This window comes from Barbatula barbatula (genome assembly GCF_947034865.1).
Source record: "Barbatula barbatula genome assembly, chromosome: 3".
Classification (NCBI taxonomy): Eukaryota; Metazoa; Chordata; class Actinopteri; order Cypriniformes; family Nemacheilidae; genus Barbatula; species Barbatula barbatula.
The window spans coordinates 18,094,722-18,122,416 of NC_136764.1; the positions used below are offsets into that span (position 1 = coordinate 18,094,722).

At 38.7% G+C, this 27,695-nt stretch overlaps 3 protein-coding genes across 5 annotated transcripts in view; 1 reads left to right on the forward strand and 2 right to left on the reverse strand.

Moving 5' to 3' along the window:
- lrrc8da (leucine rich repeat containing 8 VRAC subunit Da) lies at nucleotides 1-4,798 on the reverse strand. The gene is made up of 2 exons (XM_079453235.1): nucleotides 4,417-4,798; nucleotides 1-3,701 (listed from the first exon to the last, which is right to left on the reverse strand). Exon 2 carries the CDS (start codon nucleotides 3,697-3,699, stop codon nucleotides 1,198-1,200), a length of 2,502 nt encoding a protein of 833 aa, XP_079309361.1. The 5' UTR covers nucleotides 3,700-3,701; nucleotides 4,417-4,798; the 3' UTR covers nucleotides 1-1,197.
- gtf2b (general transcription factor IIB) lies at nucleotides 4,704-10,486 on the forward strand. Of its 2 annotated transcripts, none has more exons than XM_079453237.1 (7): nucleotides 4,704-5,007; nucleotides 7,392-7,501; nucleotides 7,609-7,742; nucleotides 7,818-7,964; nucleotides 8,052-8,181; nucleotides 8,850-9,131; nucleotides 9,620-10,486. In XM_079453237.1, the coding sequence occupies exons 2-7, from the start codon at nucleotides 7,471-7,473 to the stop codon at nucleotides 9,751-9,753; spliced, it is 858 nt and encodes a 285-aa protein (XP_079309363.1). In that variant the 5' UTR covers nucleotides 4,704-5,007; nucleotides 7,392-7,470; the 3' UTR covers nucleotides 9,754-10,486. The 2 variants fall into 2 exon arrangements, with proteins under 2 accessions (XP_079309363.1, XP_079309362.1); XM_079453236.1 differs by lacking the exon at nucleotides 4,704-5,007 and adding an exon at nucleotides 6,255-6,375 and having other exon boundaries at nucleotides 9,620-10,477.
- pkn2a (protein kinase N2a) overlaps nucleotides 10,346-27,695 on the reverse strand; it is a 20,424-nt gene continuing 3,074 nt past the window's right edge. For both annotated transcript variants that reach the window (XM_079453233.1, XM_079453234.1), the window contains exons 2-22: nucleotides 27,391-27,682; nucleotides 24,828-24,982; nucleotides 22,515-22,644; nucleotides 21,729-21,874; nucleotides 21,405-21,633; nucleotides 20,978-21,163; nucleotides 20,792-20,901; nucleotides 20,557-20,700; nucleotides 20,257-20,332; nucleotides 14,708-14,867; nucleotides 14,331-14,448; nucleotides 13,980-14,104; nucleotides 13,815-13,902; nucleotides 13,593-13,684; nucleotides 13,336-13,512; nucleotides 13,142-13,204; nucleotides 12,859-12,935; nucleotides 12,634-12,776; nucleotides 12,385-12,492; nucleotides 12,189-12,269; nucleotides 10,346-12,110 (exon numbers count right to left, since the gene is read on the reverse strand). In XM_079453233.1, the coding sequence (XP_079309359.1) occupies nucleotides 11,907-12,110; nucleotides 12,189-12,269; nucleotides 12,385-12,492; nucleotides 12,634-12,776; nucleotides 12,859-12,935; nucleotides 13,142-13,204; nucleotides 13,336-13,512; nucleotides 13,593-13,684; nucleotides 13,815-13,902; nucleotides 13,980-14,104; nucleotides 14,331-14,448; nucleotides 14,708-14,867; nucleotides 20,257-20,332; nucleotides 20,557-20,700; nucleotides 20,792-20,901; nucleotides 20,978-21,163; nucleotides 21,405-21,633; nucleotides 21,729-21,874; nucleotides 22,515-22,644; nucleotides 24,828-24,982; nucleotides 27,391-27,682 (2,904 nt within the window). In that variant the 3' untranslated portion in view covers nucleotides 10,346-11,906. The remainder of the gene's footprint in view (nucleotides 12,111-12,188; nucleotides 12,270-12,384; nucleotides 12,493-12,633; nucleotides 12,777-12,858; nucleotides 12,936-13,141; nucleotides 13,205-13,335; nucleotides 13,513-13,592; nucleotides 13,685-13,814; nucleotides 13,903-13,979; nucleotides 14,105-14,330; nucleotides 14,449-14,707; nucleotides 14,868-20,256; nucleotides 20,333-20,556; nucleotides 20,701-20,791; nucleotides 20,902-20,977; nucleotides 21,164-21,404; nucleotides 21,634-21,728; nucleotides 21,875-22,514; nucleotides 22,645-24,827; nucleotides 24,983-27,390; nucleotides 27,683-27,695) is intronic.

Below are 27,695 nucleotides of genomic sequence, written 5' to 3' on the forward strand. Positions count from 1 at the left end.
CGAACATACAAATGTATTTTTTATTATGAAATGCATAAGCTGGACAACAAGCTAATTAAAATATTAAAAATTAAAATAAATATGAAATCTTGGCCTTTTAGGATTATATAGTTCCATATTATTATTTGGACATCTGTGAGGCAAGCAAATCAGACCTGCTAGTGCGACCCATTCTTTTTTGTTTTGTGACCCACCAGTTGACAGCAACTGCCTTACATTTCAATTTGATTGTTTTAATGTTGTTTTTTGTATTGTATATCAGTCAAACTGAAGGGTAATCTAATCTGTTACTTCTTAAAACACGGTAACATAAGCACGTAGTTCACACAGCATTTAAAAAATATGAAGGCATTAATAATTACAGCAGACTTTTAAAGGCTGTTTTTATGACATGCACGTGACATCATCTAAGATACAGGGCTAGTAAAGCCCAGGCAGCCAAAAATATCACTGGGGTTCTAATCAAAATAAGTGCAGGGTGTTCATCCTCCCTTCTGCCAGGCCTCGTTTCTTGATATGTCTCTTATCAGCAAAGTACAATTGGAAAGAGCAAAGACTCAACAAAAGAAAAACATATCTTCACACTCAACAGTGTGATGCCATATTGCAAAATAGCAAAGTTAAACATTTACCATGCCTCTCCTCGTGTCAGATCATGTCTTTATAATTGTATAAAATGTTGAGAAGGGCGCTGCTAAATTGACAGAAAAGAGTCAAACAAATACATAATACAATATTGTAACAATATGTATTATTTACATTCAACATTTTGAACATTGTCACTCAGTTAATAAAACTCAGTTGATGTGCATCATGTACGCGCGTGTCTTACAATAACAAGTGGGATATAACGGTCCCATGTTCTTTCAAATAAAGCAGTTTGGAAGTCTACTACACTAAACAAAGAGATAAGACATTTTTAAATACGATTTCAGAAGTAATAAAATAATCAGACTTAAAAGAACGAAAAGAATACTGCATATTAAATGTGATAATATAAATGTGCATAAAAACACTTTGGAGGAACAGGAAGCAATAATCAAGCAAACGGAATATACCTTCCTTCTGTAACTTACTTTAGTCTGTATTAGACAATCTTAAGCAAGCACAAACCTGTTTTATGCAATGTTCCTGTTATATTTTGCCACACAAGTGTTTTTGCATCCTGCCAATGAGGCCCATTTGTTAATGTCACAATCAGTCTGTACTGATACTTTCCTTTACCTCAAGAGGTAGTGTGTCAAAAAGATGATCCTCCACAAAGAGAAGATTCCTGCGAAGAAGGCGGCACTGGCCAAGCTGGACTGGAAGGGAGTCCAAACAATTTCCTTTCAACTCAAGCTGTGTCAGCTGTTCTAACTGCCCGATCGATTCGGGGACGGACGCGATGCTGTTGTTGCCCACACTTAAAACTTTCAGTTTGGTACATTTAAAAAGTTGAGTGGGAAGGATCTCAACCTTGTTTCCTGTGATGGCAAAATGTTGAAGGTTCTGAAGGTGTCCTACCTCAGCTGGTATACTTAAGATTGAATTGTGGCTGAGGTCTATGTGCCTCAGTTTGGGAAGATGAAACAGAGATGGAGGAAGGTTCTCCAATTTATTGTGACACATAATCAGCGACTCCAGACTCTTTACAAGGCCTATAGAAGGTGGGATAGCAATGATCTTGTTGTGCCACAACTTCAGGCAGGACAATCTCCTCAAGTGCTGAAAGCTAATGACCTCTTCGATGGTCCGGATGTTGTTCGTTTTCAAATCCAGTTCTTGCAAGTTAGTCAAGCTGAAGATGGCGTGAGGGAGCCTCTCCAACTCACAGTTATGCAGTTCCAGATCCACCAGGCTTGTCATCTTTTTGAGACTGTTTAGTACTAATAACTTGGTTCCATCATTCTGTATGACCAGTTTGATGAGATGTGGTGACAGATCTGTAAGATTTGAGGGTATTTTGTTGAGGTTGCTTTTGAGATACAGTGTCTTGAGGTTCCTCAGATCTCTTAGCGATTCCAAGCCAATCATCTTGTTGTGTTCAGAGTTTAAGTTACCAAATAAGTTCATTTCCCTGAGGTTCCTCAACAGATAAATCCACGACGGAATTTCTCCAACGTCTGTAAACTTGACGTGAAGACATCGCAGATGGTCACGGAGGAAATTGAAAGCGGTCTGTTCGACTTTAGCAGGGCAGTGATACAGATGCAGTTCCTGTAGATTGGTCATTTGAGAAACTTTGGCAGTAATCCTGACGTCGGGAATGAGCTCTAACTTGAGGACGTCTAGGTCAGTGAGGTCAAATACACAGTTAGGAATGCCTGACAGCATGAAGAGGTGAAGCTCTGGTTTATCTTGAGCATTACACGTCACGTGCTGACGCAATTTTTCATACGTCCACTCGTGGTTTAGGCTAATTTCTCGTAGTTTGTTCTCACTCACCTCCGAGAGAAATACGCCGAAACGTTTAGAGTACAGTTGATCATATTGGTCTACCATATGGAGAAGAAATGCAAAATCATTTTTTACATCCGGAATATCACTAAAGGTACTCTCCTCTCTGAATTTCTCAAATGAATACTCTTTAAGAGGCCTCCTGAAGAGCCAGTACAGCGTGTACAAACACACCAGTCCATAGAGAGATATCATAGCCATGAAAGTAATGAGGAGTTTTTTCAACATGAATGCCATGTTGTGTGTGCAGAAGAATTGATCATAACCAGTCAACTCTTCGATTTTAGGTTCACAAACATGGCGGAATTCGATCTTTGACGCAAAGGTTGATGTATAGCTCAAGATCAATACAACCTTAACTGCTTTTATCATTGTTTGAGCCACATAGAGTTTATAGATGAAGTCACTATCTTCTATGTGAGCTCGAAATTTTCTCACTTTCTCAAAAAGAGCCTTGGCCTGTTCTCCATCTTTTTTGTCCAAGATGGTCAGGCTGGGGGCTTCCGCCATGAGCCTTTCTGTGGGAAACTGCACGGTAGGAGTTTCGATCAAAGGAGTAGACTGACTGCTGTCCTCTCTCCCATCTGAGGACACGTTTTTGTGGTAAACCGAACCACCTGTGAACCTCTGCTTGTTTTCCTCGGAATCCTCACAAGCCGTTTCAGACAACGCTTTCGTTGTCCATGGTGATTCAAAACACCGGCCCAAAATGGAAACGAAGTGTTCGATCTTAGAGCTGGTCTTGGGGTACTTGAACCAAAAATTGCTGCTCACCATCAGCACTATCGTGTGTATGAGTGCCAGGTAAGGAAAATATTTGGAATACCACGGTAAGGCAACATGGTAGCACATTTGGTTGACAAAAATATACTGCTGATAATCAAGGTTTGTTTTACGTCCTCTGGGTTGGAGTTCGGTAGATTCACTCGCCGCCTTTAAGAGAGTAGGTTGGGTGCTTTGGATTTCATGCGCAACACTGTCAGGAAGATCTTTGGTTGTTGAGAGTGACGTGCCGACAACTGTAGTGGAGGTCTCAGGAGTTGGCGTCATGGCAGGACCTGTGCTCTGCGATCTCCCCCTTTCCTCCAGAATGGGTAGACACACCACTTGGTCTTTGGTTAGTTGCGTAGTCCCAGAAAAGATGGCAACCATCATCATTACTATCCCAATATAATCCATGAATACATCCCACCATGGTTTCAGAATACGGTAGGTTGGTTGGATATCATTAAGGGAGGCAACTTCGGTGAGACTGAACATCTCTACAATAAAAAAAGAGAGCAGTCAGTGCATGTTTGAACAAAACTCATCCATTATCTCATGCATCACATATTTAGAAATGCAAATTCCAATATCAACGCATAAAGTGTTTAGCCGAAGGTCATTTGAAGGAAATAATTTTTTTTTTGTTTATTTAGTTTCCACCAAGCATACACAAAACGTACACATTTGCATGACACATCACAGACTGGGCGTTACTGTGGTTTCAACAAGTTACAACATGAAAGGACGGACCCATCGCGAGAGCATGTCAAGATTTATATCGCGCTTCGATGAGAACTCTCGCATGTTCGTGAGGCATGTGATACATTATGCGTTCATTCAAATCGTTTCGTTTTTAACAGCATGCTACGTTTCCACCACCGGTGCGTGAGAAAAAGTAGGAAAACACACAAGACAGCTGTTAATCATTAGAATGATCCGCGTTAACCATTTCTAGTGTTTAAGAAATTTGTAAATTTGTTTCGTCAGTCTGTGTTAAAATGGAGATTCAAACTAATAAAGTTTGAAATAAATACAGCTTCGCTCATTACAGAAATATTCTAGGATATGCACATACGAGGTACTTATCAAAACAAAAAAACTGACCTCGCATAACCCACACTGCACTAGCCCCTGGGAATATATTTTAAGGAAATGACGGAAATTACAAGCGCGAAATAAGTCAAACAGACCATAGTTAAACAGGATACTTACTGCTTCTGCTTTTTCACTCGGATGGATGAGTGCGGGCTGTCCTTATGTTGACTGTCATACCGCTTTAGAAAGTGGATTTATCAAAAAACGTATCCTCGAGGAGAAAACATGGTCAAATGCATAAACGACCCTTTTCAGCAGAGTTACTTTATTGAAACCCCATAAGTGTCCGTCAATAAACTGTACCCGCCACTGTCCAAAAAAGTTTGTGCTCGGCGAGAATATGCGACGCTTTGTCTGACCTGCTCCGGCTTGTCGTTATACCGTCAGTGACGGAGTTGTTCCGCTCGTCAACTGCGTATTTCATTGGACGATATAACAGCAGCGCTTGTGAACACCGCGTGTATCCAAAGATTAAAGATGAACTAGCTGTCACTAAAACGCACTTAAGACGCGCCTTGTACATAAATGACATCTAATTGTAGGTGGAGTCTGTTAAGTATTATCTAGTTATATTAATTATGACAAATTCTTGCTGAAAAAAATACACACTGGGTGCCCACTAGGAAACTAGGACCCAGATGCATAGAGCATTTGAAAGAAGGGCATTGTTTGGCTGGCACATGGTGATTTGAGGAAATGTCTTGATGAGTAAGACTACCCAAGATGGTTTCTTGAGGTTTCAGTTCATTTTTTTGCTCTTCCCTTGATGTCATTAACATAATTCTTATCTTCTCCACTTTTGACATGTCTTGTTCCTTTCAAACTTTGTTGGAGTATTGTTTATCTTATACTAGGCTTTATTCTTTAATCTAATTATAAAATATAACTATTTTGTAATGTGCTACTGAAGCACACTTCAACCAACAATGATCACTACATCTCCACACCTCTTTGTAAACCTTTTATCACAAAGGCATACTGTTTTATAAAACCAGTTTGCAAGTACATGAAACATAATTAAAAGGTAACAATGATCCCATCGGAAATACTGCGTGCTTAAAAGAGGGTCCAACCCTTGTTGTTAGAGCACTTAAGCAGCTCGGCTTTGTATGACACATACAGCTGAATCATTAAGAACGATTAATGACTAATAAGTTATTAATGAATCACACATTTAAGTATTGTGCATTCTCAAGAAGAACCTTAGATATTGAAAAGCCCCGTCAATGTACAACGCAATTAAAAAGATTTAAAAAATGATTAATAGTTTAATATGAAGTCACATTTATTTCCCATTTTGATTACATTCAGTAAAATACTTCAGCCTAAAAATACCAGTGTTTCAGTCCAGTTATTGTAATGCATTAGTCTAGCTAACAAAATGAGTAAATACAGAAGTAGATCCTTTGGCCTACTGGAGGGAACTTACTCAGTTCTGACTGACTATGACATGGAAACAGTACTGATATATATATATATATATATATATATATATATATATATATATCAATGCCCCGTATTTTGTTTAATTTGTTGTTATTAAATAACATTTATTTTCATTTTTAAACAACATTCTATTTTTCCAATGGGTGGACTATGCTTATTTTTTATATGATAACACAATAACATTTACATTTATCCATCTGGCAGACGCTTTTATCCAAAGCAACTTACATTGCATTATACTATACGTTAGTTTCTGACTATGTGCAATCCCCTGGATCGAACCCATGACCTTGGCGTTGTAGTCGCCATGGTCTATCCACCGAGCCACAGGGAAGCTAATATTTCGGCTAAACTGAAATATTTCAGCTAATTGACACAATAAATATAAATATGTTCATCTAAAGTAATTTGATAAAAATAAATGCAGCCTTTTCGTGGCTGGTGTTTAGCACGAATTTATCGTGCGCACACAATTGTCGTTTTGAAGGAAGTTTGGATCTTGCGGCTTTCCGTCTCTGAACTGCACACGTGACCTAGAAACCTATAAATAGGGGTAGAGCGCGTCTATTGTCTCTAGTAAAGGCACTGCCGTAGACAACAGTCGAAATACAGTATGGCGTCGACGAGCCGGTTAGTTTTTTTCTGCTGCTTTATAATTACTTGTGCGCGCATGTGTGATATTAATTCGTATACATATGACATTCAGGCACTCGGCATTTATCCTATGTGTACTTCTCAAAGCAGTTAGTGAAGTTTGTTGCCGCCGAAACGTTTGTAAGACTGGCAACTGTTGTTGATAACACCGACATTGTGTCATTTTCTGCTAGCGGCCAGTCGTGATTTTCATGTTTTGAAATGAGAGTCAGATTTGTTTTTAGGGGAGCGCATTAAACACAGTCTTAGTTAATGTTTCATATTGGTTGTAAGGTACGGTTACAGAGAGATGTTTGGTTTCGGTGGTGTCAGGCATCACAGCTAACAACGCTAGCAGCACGTAGCTCAAAAACAAAATGGGCACTTTAAAGTTTTTACCTTGGTTTGTTTATTTTTCTAATAGACAAACATGTCTCGGTTCGGATGTTTAGAAACATGTGCGGATGAGGTGCTTGATAAACACTTTTATCTCGTAGTTGGTTGAATTCAAGAGTTTTAAACAACAGAGTTAGTGTCTGTCACTACATGACTTTTGCAAGTTATGAAACCCTTCCATTTAATCTACATTATGTAATTTTGTGTTGTTGTCAATTTACAAAGGTGTGAACTCTTGAATGGCTAAAATCCACTATTTATCCACTATGTTGTGGGCAGATCTGTGCTTTTAAACACCTGTGTGCCCATCATTTTGTTAATATTAACAAAAACTTTATTGACAGAATTTCATTTTTTTATAAACATTGGCACTCTCATACTGTACAATTAAAATTCACCCATACATTTTCGTCTGTGAAAACACACGGGTCTAACGTCGAAAATACTTCAAAATAATTCCTCTGAATGGAATATTAACAGAATTACACCTTATGCTTTGATGGATGCCAAAGTTAGTCTGATAGACCCTAATTCGCAAACAAACAATAGTTGTTTACCCATGACAGTAGAATCAAAAGTTTATGCATATTACCTGTGAAATTGTTTTTCTGTTACAGTAGCGATTCCTCTCTTCCTAAGGTGCAATGCCCAAATCACCCTGATGCACTGCTGGTGGAGGACTACAGGGCAGGAGACATGATCTGTCCTGAGTGTGGCCTTGTAGTAGGTATGATGCCCTCTGAACTTCCACCTGTTCTTAAGACTAATTCTCAAAATGGAACATGGCAAAGTTTTTCATTGCTGGCAAACAAATCTATTTCTTTTCATTCTCAGGTGACCGTGTAATTGATGTAGGGTCAGAGTGGAGAACATTCTCCAATGAGAAGGCAACTAAAGACCCTTCTCGTGTTGGTGATGCTCAGAACCCTCTCCTCAACGGAGGAGACCTGACCACCATGATCAGCAAGGTAATGAGCTTTACCAAATTCACGCTAATTTGACCAAACCAGTGTTTTTTTAATGTTCTCCATATTAATTTTCAGGGAACAGGTGCAGCGAGTTTTGATGAGTTTGGAAACTCCAAATACCAGAATCGTAGAACCATGAGCAGCTCTGATCGAGCCATGCTGAATGCGTTTAAGGAAATCACAACCATGGCTGACAGGATCAACCTTCCCAGAAACATCATAGTGAGTGTCCCACATCTTTCTCATTATTAAAACCCATCCTCTCTGGTGATGTGCACCTGTTGAAAATATGATCTTTGTATCCGTTAGGACCGAACGAACAACTTGTTTAAACAAGTATACGAACAGAAGAGTCTGAAGGGCAGAAGTAATGATGCAATAGCATCAGCTTGCCTCTACATAGCATGCAGACAGGAGGGTGTCCCTAGAACATTTAAAGGTAAAAATGCAAAGATCTAACGTTGTGGTGACTGACGCACTAACCTCTATTTGCATCTACCTTTAGAACTTCAAAATCTTGTCACTAGTGAATACTCTACAATGGACATTCTAACACCATGTCCTAACCAAACGCGATGACGTGTCATGCGATAAAAGGTATCTTTTCCATGTTAGTCAGAGGTTTTGTCCTAACCAGCTGCGACAGGGCTGCTTGACAAGCAACGGCCGTTTTCTATGTCTTCCATGTTGCGGCTGAAAGCTCCGTCCACACAACAATCTATTTGGTTCTTAGTTTTGCACCTCATAAATATTAATTGCCAAACATGGATGATGACAGGCTATATACATTTGATAACATACTTTTAGATTCTGAAGTTCTAGCATAGCGTCCGGTGAGGCATCACTGAATTCAAAAGAACAGGATTAATCTCTCTGCATGTGCATTCTCCAGCTGCAGCGTGAGAGGGTGCGTGGACAGAGGAAAAACTGTTCTGATTGGCTGTGTTATGTGATTGTTTGTCACGTCGTGCCCCTTTTTCGCGTTTGGTATGGACAAACAAATTGCTTATCGCAGGAATCTCATCGCATCACGTTTGGTTAGGATGCGGTGTAACATGTCTTGATGTATGTCTTTTTAAATAATTTAAATATTTTCTTTCACTCCAGAAATCTGCGCTGTCTCTCGGATCTCCAAGAAAGAGATTGGTCGTTGTTTCAAGCTGATCCTGAAAGCTCTAGAGACAAGTGTGGACCTCATTACAACCGGAGACTTCATGTCACGTTTCTGCTCCAACTTGGGTTTGCCCAAACAGGTGCAGATGGCAGCCACCTACATCGCCAGGAAGGCAGTGGAACTAGACTTGGTTCCGGGGCGCAGTCCCATCTCTGTGGCAGCCGCAGCTATCTATATGGCATCTCAAGCATCAGCTGAGAAGAAGACACAGAAGGGTAAGCAAGTGGTGGCATGTATGAGTTATTATATGAGGTCTGGGAAACAGTATCAATAACTATGTATATATTTAAAGGCTTACAAACAATTATTTGCTATTAATCGCATCCAGAATATCAAATGTTCATTTATAACTTTAATTATTTGTAAATATACATGTGTGTGTGTGTATATATATATATATAGGAAGTATTCTATTTATTTATATTTACCAATAATTAAAGTTGTATATAAACATTTAATAACTTTCATATTTTCATATGTATGTGTATATAAATACAAAATTAATATGCACAGAACACAGACGTGTATCATGTAAACACAAACTTTTATTCTGGATGCGATTAATCGTACATTTAAAATGTATCCATTGTGAAACATTCAAACACAATGTTTGGCAAACCTCACCCATTTATTAATTTTCAAGCATTTTAAAATTGTAAAGGTATAAAAATTACTTTTGGAAAATGAATGTTCTTTCTTGCAGAAATTGGGGACATCGCCGGAGTGGCAGATGTAACCATTCGTCAGTCATACAGACTCATCTACCCCCGTGCTGCCGATCTCTTTCCTCCCGACTTCAAATTCGACACACCGGTGGATAAATTGCCTCAGCTGTGAATGTCTGTGTGCTCACTTCTCTTTGTACTTCTACAATTTTTGCCTTCTCTCTTTAAAATGTTTATGGTTTACTCTCTTCCCTGTGAAGAGACGAGCCTTTTGAAAAGACGCGGCAGTGATTTCACAGAGTACTGAGACACATTCCAAGGTTCAAGACAGACTGCAGGCTGTACTTTCATTTGTGTATATAAACTGTACATATGTCTAAGTGAGAATTTGATTGGTAGTTGCATCTAGGCATATTTCATACTGTAAACATTTTCTTTTGTAGAAAATGATTATTTTGTTAGGTTTTTGCCTTATATTTAGTAATTTAAATAAATGCTTTTCAGAAAAGCATCTTGAACATCCCAAAAACATTTAAAAATACCTTGAGCTTTGAAAAAGCTAGAAGAGAATTGCTCAATGAATGGTTTTATTATTTCCCCTATTAATTTTGTGAGGGTATATGGCATAAAGCAGAGGTTTCTCCTTGAGTTTCTGTTCCTGTACTCGCAGCTCAGTTATTATAAACATTACAATCTTTTGAAGTGACAATAAATAATTTACAACACAACCAGGTCTATAAAATATGCAAAAACTAACAACTGTTACTTACATAAAACTTTATTTTTTTGCATTCATGTTGAACAGTTTCAGCAAAACCGGTTATTTACACCATTGTCACTTAGAAGTTTAAGGTTGTGTACCATCGAAAGTCATCTTTCATCATGCTTATATAAGTAACGGGTATAAAACACAGATAATTTAGACAATAATTAGTGCCATCAGCTTGATAACATCTATGTAGTGTTATCTACATACCATATGTTAAGTAGTATCCACCCCTCCATTTGGATGGCTTATTACATTATTCTGCTCGGAATAAGCATCTAGGCTGGTTAGAATGTCTAGCTGTTAGTATTTCATTTTAAGATTTGCAAGGATTCCAGTCGGTTTAGCCTCATTTCCACTGGTTATAAGCCACAACTATCCCTTAATAAACTAATGAGGTAACATGATTGCCTGTCACAAAAAGCTTATAGGGACAGTTCCACACACGTACAGGACTATATTAACAGACAACTTTGCAAGATGTAAACACTGGTCCTGAAGCAATTCCGATTTCAATGCAATTCTTTTAAACAGAAATTTCTGAAAATCTTCACTTGGGGCAGGACTGCATAGGCCAATCTGCATAGAAAAGTCTATTTTTTTATATCTGTGTTCGTGTGGGCAGGCGTTTTAATCACACGTCGTTCACAACTTGTATATGACACCTCACAAAAGAAGATATTTCGAGAAATGTCAGTGGTTTTGTGTCCATACAATGAAAGTCAATGAAACCAAAATATCTTCGTGTTCTGCAGCAAGGAGTCATACAAGTTTGTAAATTACAGTGAAATATAAAGTAAATGTAATTTCTGGCCCTTCTAAGTCTCGTAACCAAAACATGCTTCTTTTATATCACTGTGCAATATCATACAACTATTTAAATATTGTAGTTTTCACTGCAGCTTGACCATAAAGAGTCATATGGGATTATACTATACAACAGGTGCGGAATAGAAAAATTTGCATAAAACTATCTAGAGGTTATATCTGTTTTGGTAATGATGGTGGATTTTACATTCAATTTGATGAAGTACAGATATTTGATGATGTGTACCTTTCATCGGTCTATGGCTTTAAAATACTTCACAAATTATTAACAACAACATCTGAAAGACTAGTTTTAAGAAGTCACAATGTAAATACTTAAAATACAAAAGCATAAAAATCAATGGTCCTGCTAGAAGCACACCAGGAATTCTAAGACCAATGTGATGTGACATCCAGATCACTAGGGGGCGTTTGAGAGCAGATGAAGAATGTTATTCAATAAGCTCTGTACAGAAAGACAGTCCAGCATAGTTGAAAACCTCTTGACGTTGAGGTTTTGTCATTATCAGTGCTGATGCTTAATATTTTCTGATAAATTAGCCCAAACGTAAACAAGCCGGTAGAAATACATAATCGTTTTTTTAAATAAAAGTCTCTTCATCGAGTTAAAATGCAAATGGGATCCTAAACTAAGTTTGAGAACACAACAGGGTATGACATTTGCGAGTGGATAAAGTGGTCTAATTCACATTTTTTTTGCATCTGTCTGTGTGAAGAGTGAAGGGGTGTTGCTAACACCAGTCTGCAATATAGTCAAAGTCTGCAAACAAGTCCTGCTCCTGTTGGTTTAAGTGCCGTGGCTCTCTGGGAGGCGTCAGCACTGGAGCCTCTGAGGTAAATTCATCGTCAAAGTTACTAACATCACTGGAACTTTGAATTGTAGGTACGAACGGTGGCTTCACTTTCTTTGCTAAAAGTCCCTCCCAGTCCATATTCTGGAGGAAAAACAAGGTAGAATTAATATTAGGAGAGATACAATCTTGAGAACGCTAAAGAAGAAGGTCCTTCCTTACTCGGAAGAAAAGATGTTTCTTCACGTCTTCTGCATCACGTTCACCAGCTCCAAGCCGTCGCTCTGGATTCCTCCTTAACAGCTACGGGCAAACGTGAAGAAAAGAAGATGGATGTTGCTACAAAATGAACCTACATACAGTGTAGTATTCAACATTTTGGGGATTAGTAAAAGGTAAAACGTATACTGCGACCGACCCTTCTCATAACGGAAATGGCCTCTGTTGAGAGGAATCTTGGGTAGCGAACCTCATCATTCACAATACTGTCAAACACCTCTTCCTCATCATCACCGGGAAATGGAGACTGTGGAGACATAAATCCACTCAGTTATACTGGAAATATACTTGGTCACATCAAAGCTTGCAATAAAACCGCTAATGTGAAAGTTACATGATACTTATGAGGAGAGAAGAAAAAAATAAGTAGATATGGATGAGCCCTGACCTCTCCGACAAGCATCTCAAAGATGAGCACGCCAAGCCCCCACCAGTCCACCGCACGTGTGTACGACGTTTCAGTTAAAACCTCTGGAGCCAAAAACTCTGGAGTGCCACAGAAAGTGCTTGTTCTGTCCTGGTAACCCATTCCTAACACACAAGCAGAAACAATAAACATTTTAACTGTTTATATTGCAGTATTCAGAGACAGCTAAACAAAAACCCGACCTACCTTCTTTGCAAAGACCAAAATCAGCAATCTTGACAAATCCCTCTGTGTCAAGCAGCAAGTTATCCAACTTTAGATCCCTGCAAAAAGGATTTTTGTGTTTGTGAATTAGACCAATAGACTACATTTTATTCTTTTTATTGCTTAGATATTTGCCAAACCCAGTGACAAACATAAAGTGTGACTAACAATAAAGACTTATGGCAAACAATAAAAATCACGAAATATGCCAAAGATACATAGTTTCAGAAGGACTGCAGGGATATGTCAAATTAAATGTTTATACCTGTATACAATCTTGTGCTCATGTAAAAACTGTAATCCCAAAACAACACACGCTGCATAAAACCTGCAATGATCAAACAAATACAGATGTTACAAAAAGATGAAAATGTAAACTCAAGACTCGAATACACATTTGTGGGAGGAAATATCAGGCAAGCGCTTTGCTCATGCAGTCTTGATGTGTGCGTCACTTACGTGGCCCGTGGCTCTGAAAACACATCTGCGTGAATGTGCATCATGAGATCTCCTCCTGCTGCATACTCCATTACAAAACACACATGCTCCTTGGTTTGGAAACATGCGAAAAGATTGACCAAGAACGGGTGACGCACGCTGTTCACGGTTTCAAATATCCTCTTCTCACACATCAAGCTGGGAAAATAACGATAGACCGTTGTAATTGTTATAACTTGCTCTCAAACAATCACTCAAAACAGAGAGAAAGATTTTACCTTTCAACCTCATCACGAGCCACAATATCTCCCTTTTTAAGGGCTTTGATGGCAAACATTTCACCTGTGATACTGTATTCTGCAAGTAATACCTGAGAGAAAAGGCAAATGATAAAGACAATAGCTAACAGAAAATGTGAGAGGTATTGTGGATGCTATGCCAAGACGTTCCAAATATAAGCTTGTGCACTTAAAAATAATAAACGTCAAAAAGATTCTTACCTTTCCAAAATGTCCCCGGCCTAACACTGCAACACATTTAAAGTCTTTCAGACTGAAATGAAATTGTTCTTCTTCCTCTTCATCGTCCCTACAGAAAAGAAACCACTCAATAAGTCTACGTGAACTTGAGCGTGTATTTGTCTGTACAAAAAAAAACCTTTTCACCTCATGTCTGTATTGTTTTGAACAGATATGAGTGGCTGGGTCTCAGGCTCAACAACTTTTTCAAGGTTAGACTGGACAATGATGCTGTTCCTGTCATTTCTATAGCCAAACGTAGTCAAGGTATCCTGAAGTGAAAAAAAAGGACAAAATGAGATCAGGTATTTATATAACCCGAGGGATAGCTGGACAACCACAATTTCCTGTTTCTTTCAATTCAAAGAAATGTATTTATGATTCAGATCTATATCTTTAGAGTATTTTTAACTTTAACTATCCGAGTCTTTACACAGAAACAGATGGAACCAAATACAGATGCCTGTACAGTAAGCACATGATAGTATCAGATGTTACCTGTTCTCTGTCTTTGCCAGGGATCTTGTCCTCGGGCAGTGCTTCTCTAATACTAGCAGGGGAGTAATGCTTTGGTGTAGCGTCTGTGCCAAAATCCAGTTTTGTCACTATTGGGTCACTACAAAGGGGATATAATAGCTAAATTAAGCCCCTCAGTGGAAAAACATTAACTAGCAAGTGTGCTTATTTACAGTAGGCATGTTACACTACATGTTTATAAACCACGTCATCATTAATTCACCCTCACATCATTTCAAACCTGTATGGGTTTCTTCTTTCGCAGAACACAAAGGGAGAAATTGGGTCCCCATTGACTTTCATTGTATGGACACAAACAAATACATTTTTCAAATTATCTTCTTGGTGTCCGCTCGTACCTCCTCAAAGCAGGGGTTCCTGGATAACTGAAGTGTCCAGTCTCAGCCGCCAACTCTGCTACTTGAGGACTAAATGAGTTATTTGGAGAGGGGATGGCCCTCCTCACTAGCCGGCCCCAGGTTCCAATGCTCATCTGAGGAGCCCGCAGAAATGTTCCCCCTATAGACACGAGAGCGACCATCAGATCAAACCAAGAGGGAAGAGGAAACACATTCAACACACCCCTAAAAATCACATCACCTACAGATCAGGGTCACATAAATACTGTAACTTGAACCAAATGGTGTTTCACAAAAAAACCTGTTGCAGGTGCAGATCTGGGCCTAAAGCCCGGGTATGTTAATTAGGTGAAAATAAATCAGTTTTACTCTACTGCAAGCAGTCTGCCTATGATAGAAAGTAATGCATCTATAATTGGCTTGCCTATAAAGAAATGTATGTTGAAGTCATCCACTTTAATAGCCATTTTAAAACTTAACATCTGCTTTTAGGAGCAGTATTATAAAAAATGTAATCTAGTTTTGAAAAACTATGTTTCAAGAACTACGTAATCATGTTACTTTCATAACTCAAAAGGCCATTTCCCAGTCCAAAGAGACCCTCTACTTAAACTACACTGCAATGTCACAAGCATGAATGTGGAGGAGGGGAGTCAAAAAAAATAAAAAGAATAAAGATCGTTTCATCAGACAAACACGCGCCTGACCCCCAGTTAACATCCGATTTGTGTATAATTTAATTTATGTTAACATGAATTTGTATTACTACTTTACTGTATTATAATTGTATTAAATAAACAATTTGTTTAATTTTGTTGAATGTTAATTTTATAAATTAGTTTTTTTAATTAGTCATTTTACAATTTGTTGAATGGGTCCTGTAGTTGGGTAGCTTTTACAGAAATGTATGGTATATTGACATCTAGCGGTTGATCTTGGTATTGGAGTCTAAATTCAAAATATTGGAGAAACAAAGAAAGTTTGTGAATGATCATCGGAAGTTAAATTGGGGTCACACAAGTGCCAATACCCAGCGTTGTTTGTTTATGTTGTTAAGATGAAACGGTCTATACAACAGCTATAGAAACTGGAATATAGTAGAAACAGGCTTCTACATTTAAAATTCATAAAAATCATGAAAAAAGGTCAAGAAAAATGTATTTATAAGGGTTTAAACAATATTGGGATATGACATCATGATACAAAAAAATATGTATCGAAGAGCCATGGTGATTGTATTGCAAAATTTCATGTTTAAACCTATTGGTTAAGCTGGCAACACATGACCAGCATCGGCATATAATGTTTTAACAAATACATATTTATATATTGAATTTTCTGCATTAAGAAGGCTTCTCTTAGGTGTTAACTTTCTAATTTAATTAATTGAAATGTTGAAATTAGTTAAAACCTTGTATGTTGTCAAATGTTAACAATGTTAAAATATGACATTTGTTATTTTATTATCCTTTAATATGATGTCTTAATTTCTGTACAGCACTTTGGTCAGCTTTGGCTGTGTAAAGCGCTCAATCAAATAAAGTTGGATTGGATCCTTTTGGATAAATTATTATTGTTTTGAATAAGTTATTTCCAAAATTATATATTAGATATACACAGTAAACTTGCATTGTGCATTGTAAAACCAGGGGCGTAATTTCCACCCGGGAGCTGTTTTATCAATCGGACTTGTTCTTTGAACAGCAGGAAGTGTTGACAAGGCTTGAAGAAATGTGGGCTTCCCTGGTCGTTGTTTAGGTGTGTTAAACCTTGTGAAGTGTTTTAGAAAGTCATCTGTGTTCTGTCAAATTGTCCTACCCTGTCAGATTTTCCTACAGCAGGGCAAAACTTAATATAATATAAACCACATCGACAAAATAAACAGGAAGGATGATTTTACAATGCAAAACACCCTGTCAGAAAGTCCTACATTCTTAAAATAAACACATAAAATGAATTTACAGCGTAAATAACCTGTCAGATTATCCTGCCAGCATAAAAGGATACCTTATCAAATTGTACAACCAGTATTAAATAAATATGTAGAATGATTTAACAATGATCTTTTTTCCCCCTTAATAAACATCAACTTTTGCTACACAATAAACACACTCTGTGGTTTCACGGTTTAATCAATTTCAACTATCAAAAACAATGCAAAACATTGTTGTTTTGAGTTTATGATAGTGAATTCACTTGCTGCCCTCAATGCTTACTTCAAGCAGAAAATCCATCATTTCATAAGGTTAGGCACTATGGTGATACAAAATCCATGTAAATGCAGGAAATGGGATTCAAATAAAAAAAGAATCCCCATTTTGTGTCCCCCCCCACTTCTCAAACCAAAGTTACAACCTTGGTTACACCCGTATTATTTAGCACAGGTCTAATAGCTAGGCTGACAGAGAGGATCTCAGAATTAGAGTCTCGCATCCAATCTTTATCTGAGGATAGTAAGAATGTAAGGAGCTTAGAAAACACTTTGGATGCGAGCAATATTAGCGCGCACAGTTCGGTTCCGGTTGAACAACCCCCGCAGCTGGGAAACTTTGTGACTGTGAGACTGTGTAGTCGCAGGTCAAAACATCACTCAACCGTTCCGACTACAGTCTCGAACAGGTTTGCCCCGCTCAGTGACGCACCGACTGAGAAACCTGCTGAAATTGCCCTAGTTATCGGTGATTCTATTGTTCGGAACGTTAACATAGAGGCACCAGCCACCATAGTCAAATGTTTACCGGGAGCCATAGCGCCTGGCTAAGGCTAATCGTAAATTCAGTAAGATTGTTATTCACGTCGGCACAAATGATGTTCGACTCCGTCAATCGGAGATCACAAAAGATAATATTAAAGAGGTGTGTGAGCTCGCAAGCACGATGTCAGACACTGTAATATTCTCTGGCCCCCTCCCCGCTTATCGTGGTGATGAGATACATAGCAGATTATCATATCTAAATGGCTGGTTGTCTAAGTGGTGCCTGCAAAATGATATTGTTTTTATAAATAACTGGAAGAGTTTTGAGGGCAGACCTGACCTGTTGAAAAGAGATGGTCTCCACTCCTCCTGGGCTGGAGCTTTTCTTCTGTCTAGAAATATGGCACATAGTCTTAATGCTAAAACTTGACTCACTGGGGCCCAGGTCAGGGAGCAGACTGAATGGCTTAACCAACGGTCTGCTTGCCGTATCACGTTGCAGAACACACTAAATACACAACATGCGATAATACTTTCTCCCAAACATCATAAAATAGAGACTGTGTCTGTCCCCCGGATTAGCAAACATAAAATAATGCTAAATTCTTTTGAAGTCATGGTACTTGATGCATCAATACCTAATACTAAGGACAAAACATCTTTTAAATTTATTCTGGCTATTGTATATAGGCCTCCAGGGCACCACACAGATTTTATTAAAGAATTTGGTGGGTTCTTATCAGAACTAGTACTGGCTGCAGACAGAGTCCTTGTTGTTGGTGACTTTAACATTCATGTAGATAATGATACAGATGCTTTAGGAATGGCTTTTAAAGACACTCTTAACTCCATGGGCGTTAGTCAACATGTGTCGGGACCTACTCACCTTCGTAATCATACTTTAGATTTAATATTGTCTTACGGTATAAACGTGGGCGACGTAAATATCCTTCAGCAGAGCGAAGACATTTCGGATCATTATCTGGTATCATGCTTGCTTCACTACCCAATGGTGGCAAATCAAACTCCAAGTTACAAATATTGTAGAACAATAACTTCAACTACAAAAGATGCGTTTCTTGATAATTTGCCTGAATTGTCTCAAATCTCTAGCATTAGTAATAACGTTGACGATCTTGACTTTACCATTGAAAATATTAATGCCACCTTCTCGGAAACGCTAGACATAGTTGCTCCTCTGCGCTTAAAGAAGATTAAAAATGACAGACCGACACCGTGGAATAATGAACTCACTCAGGCTCTAAAGAAAGCGGCACGAAAAATGGAGCGCAACTTTAAAAAGACTAAATTAGAGGTATTTCGTACTGCCTGGAAGGATAGTATTAAAAAATACAGGAAAGCCCTAAAAACGTCTAGATCTGCCTACCTTTCATCACTAATAGAAGAAAACCAACATAACCCTAGGTTTTTATTTGATACAGTGGCTAAATTAACCAAAAATAAATCGTCAGCGACTTCTGATTTTGTATACCAGCATAGCAGTGATGATTTTATGAACTATTTCACAAATAAAATCCAAGATATTAGGCCAACACCTGTAAAATTGCGTTTTTCCATCTTTAAAATATATCTAACTTACGTCATATGCTGTCACCATCAGATGCAGAGAAGCTTATACCAGTCTTTATGACATCAAGACTAGATTACTGTAATGCACTATTAGGTGGTTGCCCTGCAGGCCTATTACAAAAACTCAAACTGGTCCAAAATGCGGCAGCTCGAGTTCTTACGCGTACAAAAAAGTATGAGCATATTAGCCCGGTTCTGTCAACCTTGCACTGGTTACCTGTAAAGCATCGCATAAACTTTAAAATCTTGCTTATTACCTATAAAGCCTTGCATGGTTTAGCTCCTCACTACTTGAGAACTTCTAACGTATTATAGTCCATCACGTGCACTACGCTCTCAGGTGTCGGGTCAGTTGGTAATACCTAGAATTTCAAAATCAAGTGCAGGCGGAAGATCCTTTTCCTATCTAGCGCCTAAACTTTGGAACAGTCTTCCCTGCACTGTCCGGGAGGCAGACACACTCTGTCAGTTTAAATCTAGACTAAAGACGCATCTTTTTAATCTTGCATACACTACACTATCATAATATATATATTTCAAAGATCTAGGCTGCACTAGTTAGATCAACCGGAACCAGGGACACTTCCAATAACAACTGATGCATTTGTTGCATCAAAGAGTGCAGAACAGTACTCTACTCTCAGCCAGTCTTGTCTCATTGTTCCAAGGTTACTAGAGCGGGCAGGACGCAGTCCAAGGTTACCGGAGCGGGCAGGACGCAGTCCATTCCCAGACCTGACAAATGCTGGACGAAGGACGTGGTGACTCTACAAAACTTCAGTCGCTATTAGATTATTAATGATAATTTTAAATCTAACTATCAAATTATTTTGCCTTGTTGTGCAAGCACTGTCGAGCTTGTGCAGAGGCAGCAGTTTTTGCCAGAGGGGAACTGGAATCCCCTGGTTAGGCCTGGTCTCCCTCTGAGGTTTTTTTTCTCCTCCAATGGAGTTTTGGGTTCCTCGCCACCGTTTGCATACTGTTTTGCACTGTTTGCCTGGCCGGGGGGGCTGCTAGAATTTGATAGTCTTATTTAATTAACTCTGCATATAGGAATTTATTGTGTGTCTGATATTTGAACTGTGTTTTGACTTCCCTAACCTTTTATGTTTTACTTATAGTCAATGTTTTCTTGTACAGCAGCTTTGTAACAATGAAAAAAGCGCTATATAAATAAAGCTGACTTGACTTGACTAATAGTTTTGTATTGGCAGATTTTCAACCACACAAACTGGTTTCAGAAGTCATAAGCGAAATGCTTCACCTTGTTGCTTTGAAAAAATCTTCTTCTGTCTCTGGAGTTTGGTCCTCCGCTCAATGACAGGATTGAAAAAGGTCACCTGTAATTCAGAAACGGCTTTTAGATCAAGCTAACAAACGAATGAAATCACAATAAGGCTCAGTTTCTCTGAAACAGCAAGGACGGTAAAAACTGGCGGAGGGTTCAAAGGGCCAGAGATCGTAAAGATTCCTGTGTGATTTTCCCTCAGTTCTTTAGGCTGGCAATGAGAGGCCTTTTTGTTGGGGAAGTATTGATCGGTGAGAGACAACATTGTAAAGTTACCTCTGCAAACAGAGTCCCTTGTGGCTCAAGGTAAAGGCACATTCCATGGCGCTGGTTGTCCAGGAAGTCCTCCAGTCTTAAAAACTTCACTGCACAAAGAGACCGCCAATCTCTCCAATACACCGAGATCTCCAGCTCCCGTGACTACAGTACACACAAATATTTACAACAACACTAAACAGCACTGCTATGAATGCAATAAACTTCATTTACAGTGAGAAAGCCCATAGTTTACCCTGTCAAGCTCTAATGTGAACTTCTGATCCCACGACTGGTTACTGACAGGTTTCCAAGTGGTCTGCCCAACGACTGTGTTGTCAAGCTTCAGAACAGCACTTATCTCATCTGGAGATAAAAACAATTAAACTCTTCATTTCCCATAACGCTTTGCAATTCCGAAAAGTCTGTAGAGTCACTCAACTGGACAAGTCGTCGTTCTTGGAGAGATTTCGAACACTAGTTCCTCTGCTGCGGTTGCCACGGCTCATGAACGATGAGCGTGTTTCACTGGGGCTCCAGCCTGGCAGTGGCACCGACGTTGCTTTGGACCGCCCGGGAACATTTTCTAACAGGTCCTGACAACCCATGAGTCGAACCTCTAGCTTGCCTATTTCGTCAATACAAGTAACGCATGATTAGATTGTGTATTTTTACGGCATTTAAAACTCTATTTAACACTTAAAGGTGACATTAGTCATTTTTGCTATCGGACACATTGACTAAGATAAATAAATCTGATATTCATGTACATTCAAATCTACTTTGCTATGGGTTGGTGCAACATAAACAAACTTTACAGAGTACATCTTGAAGTACCATTGAAGGGAATCTGAATTTGTGTTGGTCACCTGTGAGTGCAGCTGGCTTGGTGCTATACTGGTTATTCACAGTGCTATGCTGGTTCCGAGTGGATATAAAACTCTGGCGGGGACTGAGGGCGGGAGACGACATGAGGGATAACTCCTCCATGATCAGACTGCTCTTAGGGTGGTTCTTAGGAAGCTCATTGAGTCTTTGCTCCAGGGAGTACTTCAACAGATCCAACTTCTGACTGGATTCATTGAATCTGGCTTGAGCCTGAATTACACAGAGAAATATTCAATATGAATTCTAAAAAAACGGTGTTCTACAGAAGCAAAACATTATTAACATGATAATAATCATGAAGATACCTCAGAGTGAGCTCTCTTCTCAGCCAGTTTGCCGGACCCCAGCAGCTTCATTACATTTTTGGCCCCCTCCGCAACAGCATATTCTATCCGTGTGTGATGGCACAGCTCCTCCACCCGCAGGTCCAGCGGACTGATAATGGGCTTGGCTGTATAACCACCATCAGAGACATAAGTATACACTACAGATATTGTATGTTTCAATTAATGTGACCTTAACATTGCAAATATAATGTAATCAAGATAACAGTATCAATAAAGCTCACTGCTATATATTTCTGAACAAGGAAAGACACGAACACAAATGTATGGCTCACTGTGACTGTATGCTTGATTTTAGTCATCTTAAACTCTGGAAAGTTCACCCAAAATTAAAAATCATCATTTATTTATCTCAAGTTGTTCCAAATCTGTATAAATTTCTTTGCTTGACTACCATAGTAAAAAACATACCATTGACTACCATAGTAAACAAAATTACAATGCTAGTCAAAAGTGCCCCAGAACTGTTTGCTTTCCTACATTCTTCAAAATATCTTCTTTTGTGTTTAACAGAAATAAATTTATAAAGCAATTTTATAGTAGTCAATGGTGGCCAAGAACTATTTGGTTACAAGCATTCTTCCAAATATCTTTCTCTGTGTTTATCAGAACAAAGAAATTTGGAACAACTTGAGGTTAAATTACAGAATTTTCATTTTGGGGTGAACTATACCTTTTATTGGTATGTGAAGGGCTGTCTGCATACTGTTGCCCATGTAGTGTATATTAATATTGTAATCGTGTTACCAATAACATCCTTGCTGTCAAAGCTGAGCTCGCTGGTTTGGCTGGCTTTCAGGATCTGCATTCGGATAAACTCGATCTTAGTTTTGCTGTCTTGAAGCATCTGCTGTGCCGTTGCAAGAAGTTTTCTGTCCTGTGAAGCAATGACAACAACAGTGTCAACGAATATCATCAGTGTCACAAAAGTGTTAGCCAAAAAAGGCATGCAAACAAACACACAAAAACAGGATTTCAACAGAAATCAAGATTTGATCATTCCTGCTGACTGGAAATGTTTTATTGTTACAGTATAATCTTTTTTCCACGAGTCTTTAGACATTCACCAGACCCTTGGTAATATATTTTTTATGGTGGACTTGGAAGCACTTTTGTGCAAGCCAGCCAGAGGATAAACAAATTCTCGCCAAATTCTAGAGACTGAGGTGTGCGAGAAGGAAAAGCATGTGTTTACAAGTCATTTCCTGGTTGACATCAGCAAATGCTTAAATGCTTTCCCACAGGACTGTCCCAGGCTCCTGTCATGATAAGAGTGTCTGTGAGCAGCAGTCAGGGTCAATCCACTGGCCAAACGTATCATGAACGTTACAGAACTGCATCCTGACATTGAGGTCATTCAATTTGAGGAAGCTCTAATGAACGGAATTGTGTGCAGTTTAACTTATGAGTAAAAAACTACTGCACTCCTAATGCAGATTCAGATCTAAGGATTAAAACAAGGCAAGTCAAAGTATTGTGCGTCTTAAAGGGACAGTTCACCTGAATTACCAAAATGAACATTTTGTCATTAGCTCTACTTTGTCTTTAAACTTAAAGCGGTATTTCAAAGGTAAAACTAATTTTCCACATGTTTTACTCAACCTCAAAACATCCTGACTGAATAAGTCTTTCTTCTTGAAGAATAACGCAGTCAGAGTTATAATAACACGTATCCTAAATTTTTTGAATCTCCAAAAAGTGAATGTCTTGACACGGCTCCATCTTAACAGCGAATTGAAAGGTTTGTTTGAGAGAAATATCAATATTGAGAGCACTATTAACGTTAATGTCTAGCTTCCGTTATTCCTTGGCTGCACGTGACCCAGAGGAATTTGACCCAGTAAATGACAGTGGAGTAACATTGGCGCAGAGGAGACAGCATCCTATTGGAACAAAACACAAAAATGCTGATTTACTACACGTCTGCGTTGATTGCCGGAGAAAAAAAAGCCGTGTCCATTCACCCCCAATTGCGGGGGACAGGAAGGAAGAGTGCAAGTCTGTCCAATGTCTTAAAAAAACCAAAGTGAGTGCAGTACCCTTAATGCACTCTAAACCCACAACAATCCGCTTCCTAGCAGAATTCAGGGCTAATTGTATCCCATCATGCATCACGTTCTGGATATATCATGAGACTTTTTGCCCAGGACTCACGAGATGTTGGGGAAATTTTTGCAGTGTAAGTTATACAACTACTTTTTAAGGTTATATCAATTTATTCTATGTTTGGCTAACATAAGTTTTTTCTTTTTTGGGTACAGCTGCTTTGATACAATACAAATAAAGCACTATAAAAATAAAATCTGACCTGACAACATAATTCGTTTTTACATATCACTTCGTAGTAGTTGCACATTTGATTGATGAAAACGTCAGAGTATTTTGTAAAACTGCTTTGAACATATTATCAGAAACACCACATGAATTACGGTTACATGTTTGCACTTGCTAAGTGTATCCCATGCGTGTTACTATAACGCCGACTGCATTATTCTTCAAGAAGAATGTCAATTCAGTCAGGATGCCTCGAGTAAAACATGGGGAAATTTTGTTTTGCCTCTGGAATAACATTTTAATATTTTTTTGCTGAAACACACATTGTTTATAGTTAATTTTCTGGGGATTTGTGACACACGGGTAGCTTATAAGAGATGTTTAAAATTTTCCCCCCATTAAATCTTGTTGCTTCAGAAGACATCTAAAATGGACTTCTTTTCTATTTATTGTTTTTTTGTGCTTTAGCTGCTTGACACTCACTCACTTTTCTTGTACAAAAACAGAACATACTTTAAATATTCACTTTGTATATCCCACCATAATCTTGTCGATAAGGAGCAACGTGAGGTTAACTAAATAATGACAAAGTAACTTTTGTGCTAACTATTTCTTGTAATGGTTTTAAAAACTGCACATCTGTGGGTTGCAGGCCAACACGGTTCCTCTCACAGTCAGCCTTTTCTCCTGTGCTTTGTAAACAACAGAAACCTGGATTCGACATCACCAGTAAAGAAAACGCCTCAAGCGGAAAGTGTCATTAAATAAAACCAAATGGTAGATTACCTTTGTGGAGCTGTTTGAATACATCTGGATCATGTTCTCAGCCCCCTGCTTCACCTTCAATTCAATGTCGTTCTGTTTTTTCAAGGCAGCTAGTCTGCTGCTGCTAGTGCATGTTCGAGCTTCACTTTTCGGGCTGTCCAACGTCAGCTGGCATTCTGCGGAAAAGTGCCAACGCCAACAGATAAATACCCAACATACAAAAGTAAATCAGTGATTTCATGTGACTAAACTAGCCAAGGTAAAATTAAGAGAAGTATTGAGAAATCAGATTCACGATCATGCCAACAACCTCATGATATATGTATCATGAAAGACCTTAAACATTTATTTTCATGGATTGATTGAAAAGTTTTAACGTGGCGTGATTAATCGCACCCAGAAACGTTTGTGTTTATATCACATATGTCTGTGTACTCTGACCATTTATTGTGTATTTATAAACACGTACACACGCGTTTAGGAAATATTTGCATGCATATATTTATATACAATTTAAATTATTTATAAACATTTATTGATTTTTGATGTTTATATTTTTCTTAAATATATACATGTAAGTGTATGCATTTATAAATACAAAATTAATATGCACAATACTCAGACATATATGTAAACATTTATTCTGGATGCGATTAATCACAATAAACCAATTAACAGCTCTGGATCTACAAAAAATTGCTTCAAACTAAAATTGACAGCTTTTGCTGTATGGCTTCTCTGCTTTGTGGTGTCATTGGCTTAAACACAAATGCACTGCTGGTTTGAGGTTGGCTGTGGAAGGAAGAAGGCAGACTGTGATTAATGCATCTTTAAAAAAGCACCTCAATATGGGAAGCACATGTTAATGAGAAAAAAACTTTCTTTTGTTAAGCACCTGTAGACTTCTGAGTCACAAAATGACGCAAGCCATTAATACAGATGCCTCAGTTGTGGTTATTATAAACAGATTGTGCAGGGTAAGGTAACAGAACCCACAGCAGGTACTGCCAATCCATTACAATCAGACCTCAGATGTGCTCAACGTAGATTAAAGGGCCAGGACACATCAGACAAACAATTACAAACTAGGGATGCACAATATTATTGGCCGATATTGGCTTATACATTAAATATCTGCCCAATATTCAAAATTACGTGGATATCCTTTGCAGATTAAAAAGACGTGTTGATTATGTGTAGCGCGTTCTGACATGAGCGTGCACTCGGTAAGACACTAGCTGTTCATTTTCGTGACTTATAGACAGCCTTACTTTTAGTAAAAATTGTGACACGTTTCTGTGGGCAAAGCTTAGGTGGAGGCAGAAAGATCCCCCTGACCGCATTACTAATGCTAGGTGGCACGTGTTGTTTGCTTGCTTTTTGACAATAACTAGAAAAAAAATATGATTACATTTTAACATGTGAGATCACTGTCTAGAACCGCTTGACTTTAACGCTAGGAACCGGGCCGGCCTGTACACGCTCACTCAACGGATCCAGTGACGAACTGACAGGATTACCTGCAGCTAAGTGGCCTGACATCTAACATATACCTACCAGACACAGAAACCAAGCGTGTATAGTAAAGATAAACTGAGAGTGTATACATCTATAGATGCCTGCATGTAATACCTTTGGCAAACACATGTACTAGAACATAAACCTGACACATAACATGAGCCTTCTCACTGTTCCCTCTCCATTTATACTAATGCACTTGTATGACAAACAGTTTCCTTTATGTTTTTGTAAAACTAAGTTAGCTAGCATACCCTATGCGAACAAAAGTTAACAATATGTGAAAAATAATCTTGTTCCCCAGTTTCAGATTTGGGCATATGCAAGATATCTTTAGACACTGACCCAAATCATAATCCACACCAACAGTGGGTGGTCTGACCTTTGGGTGACCTTTTCTTTAACTCTGGGAAATAAGTAATAATCTTCCTTAGTGGTTCAGCAAGCATGCAAAAAACAGAAATGGGATATAAACAACACAAAGGCAGGGCCCATTCAAACAAAGGGCTTCACCCGGGTCACTGCAGGATTCCAGCGTGAAGCAGCCTCACCCACTCCACTGTCATCATGGAGATACAGTAAGTGACTATGACTTCAGTGAAGGACTCAAACTAGAGCACTGTTGTCTTCCAACAGTGTCTATAAGAAGATCGGCTGATTTCTGATTAGCGGAGATGGACAGATGAGGTCGAAATAGAGGTGTGACACGCAGTGCACATTCCTCTACTGCTGTGTCACCAAACAAAAGGCCATTCTCATCAGATATGCTTTTCATGCCAGGCTACAGTTGATACTGTGTGTATGAGAATGTGCCTATCAAGGCAAGATGGTGAATGTAGTTAACCATAATATAGTCTAAAAGATGTTGCTGCACATCACAGCTCAGGGAAGTGAACTGTAACCACTCTATACTATAGTTTTATGAATGGCTACATCTGGTATTAGTCTAATAAATCCATTCCACATTTTTTTTTTAAACAACAAGTGGGTGTTGCCACGACGACTGCCATTTATATGTATCTATCTTATGGTTGAAGTAGTTTTCTGACAACAGTTTTGTTCATACCTAAAAGAAGATCCTCTGGATCCTTTACCACGATGTGTGCGTTGAGTTCCTGCAGCTCTTGATGCAGCTCTTCTAACTTCTTGTTGGACTTTTTGAGCATATTATCAACATAAGCCAGTCTCTTTTTTTCCGTGGTGACCTTTCTTAGGTTCTCCACCCCCTCTTTGATTTTCAGCTCTTTCCGGATCTCCCTCTTGATCTGCTCCTTGATTCCATCCAGCTTCTGCTGCACCATGGTATCAGACAGGTCAAGGTTGTGCCCCAGGCCCAGCCGCTCCGAAACCATGTGAGCCTGTACAAAATAA

Coding starts and splice junctions, on each gene's coding strand:
- gtf2b (XM_079453236.1), top strand. Junction 7,965..8,051: donor ACCTTCCCAGAAACATCATA/GTGAGTGTCCCA, acceptor TGTATCCGTTAG/GACCGAACGAACAACTTGTT. Junction 8,182..8,849: donor TGTCCCTAGAACATTTAAAG/GTAAAAATGCAA, acceptor CTTTCACTCCAG/AAATCTGCGCTGTCTCTCGG.
- lrrc8da (XM_079453235.1), bottom strand. CDS start 3,699: ATGTTCAGTCTCACCGAAGTTGCCTCCCTTAATGATATCCAACCAACC.